Consider the following 9,970-nt stretch of genomic DNA (forward strand, 5'->3'; position numbering starts at 1 on the left):
CAAAAAAAAGGTCGTTCCTGTTTCCACTATGCTTGAGCTCACAAATCCCCTTTAAGTGGTCCATCGGTCAAAGAGGTAACTCTGTCTGGCTTTCTGTGCTCCTGTGGTGGGGCTTAGCTGACACTCTCTGAATCTGGGTGTGAGAGGACAGGAACATTTGTTAAAGGTTTCCACTGCAGAACAAGAGCTCTCACTTTCTGCAGCCTGAAATAAACCCAACCTGCAACACAGAAGCAAGTGCAACCACAGTGGGGTTTGAGCAGGAAAAGCCTTCACAGGGGGGCTAGTAAAGGAAGGGTGAGGGAAAGGAGGTGGTTCTCTGTCACCATAAAAAGTACCTCTGCTCAATTTTTTCCACTTACAGTCAGCCCTACCATGACGCCCCCCCCAATAGTGAACATGAGAAAAGACCACTGAACGGCAATATATAAACTCCATGAAAAGGGGCTCATGTTAATCACTTTCTTCTCAGCCTTGACAAAGAAGCTGCCAGCAATGAAGCTCCACACCGCAGCTATCCTGGTCATCTTTTGGCTTGGTGTCTTCACTGTGACCACAGTGAGAGGTAAGTTTTCAACCCAATAGGAAGACAGCACATTGCTGTCCGAACCAGACTGTACCATGGGTCTGATGAGTTCAGGATTCATTCTCAGCCAGAGCTGTTCATAAGATATAACTTGTAAGAAATCCAGATCAAAACTGCAAGATATGCAGTTAAGGACTAAGGAATTTTATGGGAGATTTCATCTTATGCCCTGTCAATTAGTGGTTGGCTTCTGTCTTAATGGAAGGAGGGTTTCTGTGCCTTATTCACCTTTTCATCACTGTGAAACCTTGAAGTCATACATATAGGTAACATTTTAATTCTACTGATGCCTTACAGCAATGACTTCAATGAGTTAATGACATAATTTTTGAAAATAATTTCCTGAGCCAGTTTCAGATGCACCGTTTTCCTTTTTCTAGATATGCTATTTTAGAATGTATTTTTATTATATCCCTTTTTATTTGTCCTTTTCTAACCCTATAGTCCTAATCCTGCTAATGTTCTCATTTTAAAAAGTTCTTCCAGTCTGGCACTGCATATTACCTATCTACTTGCTTCTAGACAAATATTTTGATAAGTATTTGGTATGGATGGGTAAACTAAAAAGAAAAATTGCAAAGGAAAGCAACTAATTTATACAATGTCTTATAGCTCAATTTCATATAATTTAGTATCTTGTTTGAGACCATTTATGACTACAACCCCCTCGTGTTTTAATAAGTTTGTCTGAAAGGATATTTAGGACTGTGACTTTGGATGAGGCTATGTGTATCATGCTAACACATGAATACACACATATAAGCACATGTCCACATATACGCAATCAGATTCGTGAGAACAAGCACATAAAAAAAATCTCAGAAAACACTGAGAAGCAAGCCATATGTGAACCCACAAAAATATGCAAAGATGAACACACAGAAAAGACATCTTCACAAAACCACACCAAAACCAAACTGAGACCTTCAAAGCATTTACAAAATCATCTCAGCAACATGTGCCTTGGTATCACAGACTGTCAGTTTGTAATGTCTTTCTTCAAGATTTGCCGTAAGTGTCACCCCAGTGTGAAACAGCTCACAGAGATAACATGTAAGGGGTAAAGGATTAGAAAGAAGGAAGAGGAGTGAGGAAAATGGGGGAAAAGGACAGTTACAGGTAGAGATTTTGTCCCACAGAACAAACTTTGAGTTTGTTTCCAGGCTTAAAGAAGCCCTGCTAATATTCCCAGTGCATATTCCCTGGAAATGGTCTAACAGAAGAGAGAATATTTGCAGGGATACTAAGGATTGTTTGACTACATTTGAAATCTTTAATGGTTGCCATATTTTGGAAACCAATCTTATGCAGATATATATTTCTATTGAATTATGGGAAAATATATTGAGTTGCTCTTGACTATTCAAGCAAACAGAAATCCAAGAATTAAAGCAACTGTGCCAGTATCTATGCACTAGTTATGCTACAGCATCTCCAGATGCTGATGTGTATTTTCCTGTACTACTGCAATTATTTCAAAGAAAAGCTAACAGCCAATAAGATTATGTGAAGCAACTCTTATACTTCGCAAATTGTACCTGTATGGCTCTTGGACTTTTCTCAAGACAGTTGCTCTATGAAGTTTTCAAAATGAAGACTTTAGAAGGAATATACTGCTGTATTCCGAGGTTTCGGCTTGTTCCCGTCATGTCTCCTCAAATTTGTCTTTGAAAGGTGGAGGAAGCCAGAAATTAGAAAGCAGTAATACAAAATGCATATGCGTATTCCATTTCACTTAAATGAGTTGCTGCTTTTAGTTATCACCATGTGAGGTGACAGCTGCCCAGAGAATTTTATATTGACTTCCCCCTAATATTAATCATCAGAACATTTCCCTGGAACTCAGGCAAATTTTGGATAGATTAGGCAGCCCTTCACCGGGTATAAAATTAGCATTATAACAGGAGAATGCAAGCCCTTGGCTTTCTGGCAGTTACAAACCCTTTAATTCAACAGAGACTTTTTCTTTTTCTCCTCTCCTCTCCTCTCCTCTCTTCTCTTCTCTTCTCTTCTCTTCTCTTCTCTTCTCTTCTCTTCTCTTCTCTTCTCTTCTCTTCTTTTTTTCTCTCTTTTTTTCCCCCTGCTAGTTTTGGATGTCCAGTATAAAACATTGTAACATCTTGTCTTTCACTTGGAAATTAGAGCTAATAGTACTGATCCACTTTCAGATGACATTTGAAATCTACCCAGAAAAGGTGCCCGTTCTAAGTCCAACTCCATGTGGACACTTACATGTAGATGATGCAGATCATGGCATCATCCCTGATACCAAATATCTTTTCTGCTAGTAGAAGCAGCTGCTCACTGGTGGCAGAATGATTCACTAGAAGAGACTGAATGAAGATTAGTGTCTTAATTAAAATGGCAATAATAGTTTAGAGATGGTAGAACATCTCACAAAAGACGCCTTGAGCGCTCTTGTGTAAGTGATATTCTGCTTGGACATCTTGAGAGGCACTGATGTTTTAACCAAAACTGGAAACCTGCTTGGACTTACAATTTAGAAGTAATAACTATGGCTAGTTGTGAACATGTTACTGAAGCTCTTGTCATTTACCTTTTCACCCCTACTAGGGAGCGCTGGAAGTCAGCCCATGCGCAAATTCGCATGTGTAAGCCTATCCACACAGAAACTGGACATCAGAAAGCTTGTCAACTATGAAAAGCAACAAGTCCCAGTAAACGCTGTCATGTAAGTATCTGGCACACTGATCTCCTTCAGACTCAGCTATACAAACACGGCACCATCACAAAAGAGCAGGGCGGCAGAAGGGTGGACACTTCACCGCCCAGCTCACCACATCAGCCTTCTGTATTCAGCTCACCCTCTGCAGTTCCCCCATGAAGCAGTCACCAGGTGACTGAGGAGGGGTGAGCTTCAGAGATCTGGGGGATTTATGCTGCTCACAAAAGCTGGTAGAAACCTGACTGAACAGCCAGACCATTCTGAATCAGAAAGCGTGAAGAAATCTCAGCAAGGGGTTGAGGTGGAGTATATGCCATGAATAGGGAACTGTTGTTGGTAATAGCTACTACTCCAAGTAACAACCAAATCCTCAGGCCTGTAAGATACTTTAACCACATTGGTCCTCACATGTTCTGCATAAAAACCAAAAGCACTAAATCTGAATTTGAAGACCAGAGTTTAATGGCTGCTTGGCTTTCTTTTTCCGTTCCTGCAGGTTTATTACTGCAAAAGGCATCAAGATCTGCGTACACCCTGATCAGAAATGGGTTCGGGCTGCTATAAAGAAAATAGACCAGAAACGTAGCACCAAGGGCAAATAATCCTGTCCCAGGAAAGCATCTAAGGCCAACAAAATGGAATCATCATCAGTCCTGCCCAGAACATGGAAGAAAGCCTGAATATCTGCTTGTAACTCCTATTTATTAATTAGCAATAAAATCTCTGAACAAAGATGAACTCATAATCTATTCATCGCTGGTTGAATGTGGCTTCTCCATTTTATGGCTGGACTCTGTTACACTGTTTATTTTCTGAAATGCTTGCTAATGATTCTTTACAACTGAATGTAGACATCTTCTCATATGTAGCTTAATGTTCCTTGCTACTCTGACCAGTATGGCAATTAATGGTGAGTGGCAGGCTGTTTCACATGCTATGAAAGATCACTTCCCATTGAGTTGTATCAGCATGTAGACCACTGCTGACAGAGATCAGCATGTTCTGCATTGAGTGCTTGGCTTTGGATTCTTGGTAATTTAGTGGTTGCTCATAACTATATAAGCTACCAGTAATCTCATGCACCAGGGCATTACCTAATCAGTGCAATATTCTGAAGGAAATCCTTGGCCCTTCTACTTCTATATGTAGTATTGCGCTATTAGTTCTAACTTTAGTCTCAATCTACCGTGATGTATAGATACTCTCGCTAAGGGATGAGCTTGAGAGATTCAGGCTGACTATGAATGTAATTCTATTCAGTTCTGTACTGGGGAAGACTTATTCTGCCCATTGACTTCTGTGAAGTTACTTCTGTTTCACCTTCATGTGAGACAGACCAGAACCTAATGCTTTATTTTCTCTTTTCCTTTTCTCTGAATAATCAAGTGAAAAACAAGGCTGGAAAGAAGAGTTTGTTTCACAAAATCACGGTGATTCTCTGCCCTAGAAAATTAAGTATATTCGATGTAAAAGTCTATTATATTTTTAAATAAGTTATACCAATAAAGGGTTCTGAATATTAATAAAGTTATTGCAAATCTGAAGTAATATAGTACATTTATTGCTAGTACATTGTGCAGATGGAGACTGTTGAAAAGGACACTGAGATAACAGCACAAATCTGAGACCTTTTGGGCAAATTAGAGCTGACGCTTCCTCCAACTCACAACAGTTTAAAAGCAATCTGATTCTGCGCTTTCTACACCACGCTTTGGCTATGAAGTCCATATTTCAGACAATAAACACGTCTTCAAAAGTTTGAGTACTTAAAAGTCAGTCCTCATATTACTCTGGGACGATCCTCACACGACCAGAAGCAGACACAGAACGGCTCTGGGGAAAACTGGGTTTGGGAAGGTTGAAGGGTGGAGGAGAGGTATGAGCAGAGGGGCTCCAGGAATAAACTTCCTCTCGTTACTCACGTGTATGTAGCCTGTGCTGCTGCTGAACTGCACAGCTTTTCAACGCCGGTAACTTGTTATTGATATGGGTGACACTATAGCACTTCCTAACTAAACTACAAAAATAAGATGGCATTACTCTAAAAGCCAGTCTTTAAACAACCCCGCTCTGGTCAAGTCCGCAGACAGAATTTGTCTCCTGCAGCTCCACTTTCGTCACGGCTCAGTCCCATGAAGGGAAATGCACTTAGTTTTCACTATCCAAGATGAAAGATTTTAAAGCAAGGCCACTGCTCAGGCAGGCTATAGAGGGATGATTCCATGTGTTACAATACAAAATGGAGCCAAGGAAGGCTGCTGAGTCTCTATTGCATGCAAGACAGCAATGCGGTCTTACTGAAGTCCTTGATTTCAATTATATTAGAAAAAAATGCTATTGCTACAAGCTTGGTAAGAAGAGCTTTACAGATAAAAAGAAATGCTGAGTTTCAGGAGTGTGAATATACACTATTCAGTGTTCACTCATTCTGAATTGACTATCAAGGCCCCAAAACCTCACATTACAGATAACAGAAATATTTCTCTTCCCTTCTTCAGCAGCAATACCAGCAGGCTATAAACCCAGGTAATCTATAAAAGCACCTCTAAGGTAAGCTATCTCAGATGAGTAGCCAGCTCCCACTGAACTAATTCATCCAGGACCAGAACTAACCAAAATCATGCTTTTGGCAAGCAAAATTTTAATGCTTTTGCTTGTACTTAGTTGTATCTTATGCTGGAATTCATCTTACTGAAGTGAATATCAATTTTTTAATTAGGACTATCATAACCTGAGGATATATTAATTAACAATAAGATAGCAATTAATATTTTATATCTGCTCATAAAATGATTAATGTTGGTTGGTGCAAATGAATCATCCCACTTCGTAATTACATCTTGTTTGCTATTTCTTGCAGGAGCTATAATGACCCTTGTGCCTTTCTGGAGAGTTAATTAATATGGGCAGTCAGCGGTCTCAACAGCTCTTCTTCCTCAGCCATTAAACCCCAGGGACTTCCCTATCTTTCCTGACCATGGTTGACCCCACTCCTTACCACAGTTCCAGTCATGGGCTCCAGTTTCCAGTTGCGAGCTATTTTTGTCCTCTCTAGCTGTGCGCAACTTGGAGGCTCAACAGTAGTGGCACTGCTCCTGGACAGCAATTTCCCATTTCACTCTCCAAATGCTTTAAAAGGAATGGAAAATGTGTTTTAACCTCCTTTTCACAAAAAAAAAAAAAAAAATGTGGAAAATGAAGAACTAGACTGCTGTCATTCTAACAGATGCAAATAAGCACCAGTCTGGGTCTTCTTAGTATTCTCAGGAAACCTCTCCCTTGGGAAGCAGACAAACAGAAAAACCAACAGAAGTGGGGCTCTGGGGTACACTGGATGGTCTGGCACCATGGTTCTACTGATGACCTCCTTGTGCCTGGCTGCCCACACGTTTCTTCTCCAAATGGGATAGGGAGCAGAGGGCTTGTGGTGACTGCTCCCCTTCCTCCTCATGTCCCCAGGCTGTGGCCTGTATTACCAGTCCTTGGACTCCTTTTGTAACCTTTTTGTGCCACTCTGCTGCAAAGGGCACCCCAAACACACGTGGCTGACCAGCGGGCAACATTATCTGAAACAAGCCACCATTTCTCTTTTTCACATACCACACACTAGTCTCCAACAGAGAGAAGAGCTGTTCTGCACTTAGATCTTCAGCTTAGGTGAAGACAGTAGTGAGTACGGTGGGACAGATGCGGTATGCCGGCTTTCTGCATACAAAGAATACTTCCTGGGCAATGACTTGATGTAACTGCTTTCATTAAGTTTGTTTACATTTAAAGAACTGCAGAATTGTGTTTACAATAATAACCAGATTTCCCTGAAACCATTATTACAACATTCAGTATCTCAAAACCCCAGTGAAAGGCTTGGATATTCCTTGACTGTTTTGCACATGCCCTCTGACTCTATGGTTTGTCTTTTACTTTACACTGGAGGTTTTCATCTACTAATCCCGTATTTTAACAGATTGCTCAGGACTATATAAGGGAAGAAGAGAAGAGAGGAGACCTGGGTACCTGTGTGCAAACATTTACGCATCTCAGTGATGCTATTTTGCCAAATACTGTTACGTGACACGAAGTGTAGGCATGTTAACATAGCAAATACAAATACTTTCCCTCTCCCATCCCTGTGGAGTAATGCAGAACATAGATTTTGGAAAGCTAAACCTTGCATTTTAAACTGCAACTGAATTACACAAGTTATTGGGGTTGCTACAGTAGACACTGACTCAGATTTTATGGCAAACCAGCACTCCAGAAGGTGAAAGGGAAGGTAGGGATTACTTACTACCACTTACTACCACTGGAAACTATTTGTCTGCCATTTCCCACCTGTCCAGCCAATTCATTCCTTCAACTCGTATTTTGGCTTAGGAGCTCTGCAAACTAGGGGCAGGTCTGCTGATACAATGCAGAAATAACTCCTGCAGAGTCTGCACAGAAGATTTCAAAATACTCTGTCACCAAGTCATAGTTAGCATTCCCCACATTTTATCTGAGAGTTAAAGGGGGTAGAGCATGGGGGGGGGGGAGCGGATGGGGGGAACAGCACAACAAAGAGCCAAGGCGAAAGCAGGGAAAACTACCTCTCCAGATCCTTCTCACTCTCTAGCCTAGACAGCACTAAAACAACTGACCCAGTTGGTTCAAACTGACAAGAACCTGTGTTTCCACTTTTGTACAATCTGCTTTTGTGTTTCTAAATTCCAAACGGGGAAGGAAGCATTAAGGGGAGGGGAAAAGAAAAAAAAAAAAAAGACCTCTTTTAATAACTTCTCCATGGTTAGAAATAGCCCATAAAAACTCCCATCTAGCAAATGATCTGAGCAAGCCATGGGCAAACTTTCCAGAACTTGATCTCTAAGGAGTTTGAAAAGCCTCTAAAAGCTTGTTATATAGAACAATAAACAACTATTCCAAAAACAAGTAAGGTACTGCAATTTAAATGAACCTTCTGACTCTGTGAGGCTCATCTGAGACATTTCCAGAGCATGTGCTCTGATTGAATTCCTGCTTTTCTTTCCTCTGATCTGGTCCTTTAAAGATCACGTAAAAGGGGGTTGCACTGCAAGATCTTTCCTAGAGAGGTTTTGTTTTTCCTTCCTGTCTGTCTGCGGCTTAGAATAAGACATTCTAGACCAAGGTATCAAAGATGTTTTTAATGCAAAGGAAGAGGGTTGACCTGTAACAAGACACAAGAAAAGGACGCCAAAAATATTATCATGCCTTGCTCTATTAATGACTTTCAACTGTATATTTTTGCGCAATGGCTGTCTCTTGATTTGCACTGATTATTGTACATTGTATTGATTCTTTCCTGCCTCAAGCCCTTAAAACTGGGAAAAAAAAAAAAAAAAAAAAAAAAAAAAGACCTTGAAAGCTGTTTAGAAATCACAGAATCACTACACTTGAAGCAAACAAACCTGGTCTGGGATTACAGAAATGTATTTGCAATCTCTACAACAAAACTTCCTCGTGGTTGCCTTATGGAGCCCCCAGCCAAAGTGTGATTCACAGGGTGGCTTGCTGGATATATCCCACACGTGAAAGTGCAGCCTTTGCTCTTTCCCTCAGTGGCCCAAGGGATTCATGGTACCAGTCTGGGCTCCCTGGAAGTCAGGAGGAAGTAGAAGAGGTTTGACAAATCCCAAACCCATGGAGGACAGGCATGGTACCCCTCCAAACTTGCATCTAAAGATACAGTAGAAAGTGACCACTCACTTACACAGCTGCTATGATTGGGGCACTTCATTCCTAGTTTCATTAACGAAGATAACTCTGAGTATCATTTTGTGCCTTTTGGGGGCTGTTTACACAGGGTTCAAACCTAGACAGCACAGGACTGCAGAAAAGTAGCTAAAATTAAACAGCCTAAAATAGAGCTTTCTTCAGAGAACTTCAACCAGAGCGGGGTTTGAGCAGGAAAAGCCCTCACTAATAGATGCCTGAGAGGAAAGAGGTAGTTCATAGTCACCAAAATTAGTATTTTCCACCTTTCCCCTACTCAGATACCCCTTTTAGCAAAGATAGGAACTGACCACTGAACAACAGTACATGAACTCCATGAAACGGGGCTCATATTAATCACTTTCTTTTCCATTTTGACAGAGAAGTCATCAGTAATAAAACTACAAACCGTAGCAATCCTGGCCACTTTTTGGCTCGGTGTCTTCACTGTGCACACAGTGAGAGGTAAATCTTCAAGCCGACAGGAAGGCAGGAATTCCCAACCACGTTGTGCCAGCGTTCTGATGAGTTCAGGATTTATTCTTAGCGAGAGCTGATCAAACCTTTAAGAAATCTTATTGAGGGCAGTTGTAGAATAACTTGCCTACATGGGAGTTTTCATCTTACGCCCTGTCAATGAGTGGTAGGCTTCTGTCTTAATGCAAGGAAAGTTCCAGCTCCTTAGAAATTTCTTATTCCTTCTCCTGTAACTGTTAAGCCTTGAAGTCATATCTGTTGCTAATGCCTTTTAATCTCACTAATGCCTTATGGCAATCAGCTCCATGGGTTAATGACATATTTCGTGAAAAGTCTGGAGTTGATTTCAGATACAATCTTTTCTTTTTTTACTGTGCATAGTTTATTTGCACCTATTATATGTCCTTTTCTAATCTATAGAGCCATAATCCTTCTAGTCTGCTCATTTCTTAGACTGTCTAGCTTTTGACACTGTATCTTACCCTTTCCTGGGG

The 9,970-nt window shown here is 40.9% G+C and overlaps 1 protein-coding gene across 1 annotated transcript; it reads left to right on the top strand.

The window, feature by feature from the left end:
• Positions 1 to 460: 460 nt before the first annotated feature.
• On the top strand, positions 461 to 4,035 carry LOC134138478 (lymphotactin-like). The gene is made up of 3 exons (XM_062572204.1): positions 461 to 565; positions 3,161 to 3,278; positions 3,769 to 4,035. Exons 1-3 carry the CDS (start codon positions 496 to 498, stop codon positions 3,872 to 3,874), a joined length of 294 nt encoding a protein of 97 aa, XP_062428188.1. The 5' UTR covers positions 461 to 495; the 3' UTR covers positions 3,875 to 4,035.
• Positions 4,036 to 9,970: the final 5,935 nt, after the last annotated feature.

The sequence above is a fragment of the Rhea pennata genome, chromosome 1 (genome assembly GCF_028389875.1).
Source record: "Rhea pennata isolate bPtePen1 chromosome 1, bPtePen1.pri, whole genome shotgun sequence".
Lineage (NCBI taxonomy): Eukaryota > Metazoa > Chordata > Aves > Rheiformes > Rheidae > Rhea > Rhea pennata.

What these genes read in the sequence shown, in the direction of transcription:
- LOC134138478 (XM_062572204.1), top strand. Translation starts at nt 496, where the DNA reads ATGAAGCTCCACACCGCAGCTATCCTGGTCATCTTTTGGCTTGGTGTC. An exon ending in CACTGTGACCACAGTGAGAG is followed by an intron (nt 566 to 3,160) that starts GTAAGTTTTCAA and finishes CACCCCTACTAG; the next exon opens with GGAGCGCTGGAAGTCAGCCC. An exon ending in GTCCCAGTAAACGCTGTCAT is followed by an intron (nt 3,279 to 3,768) that starts GTAAGTATCTGG and finishes CCGTTCCTGCAG; the next exon opens with GTTTATTACTGCAAAAGGCA.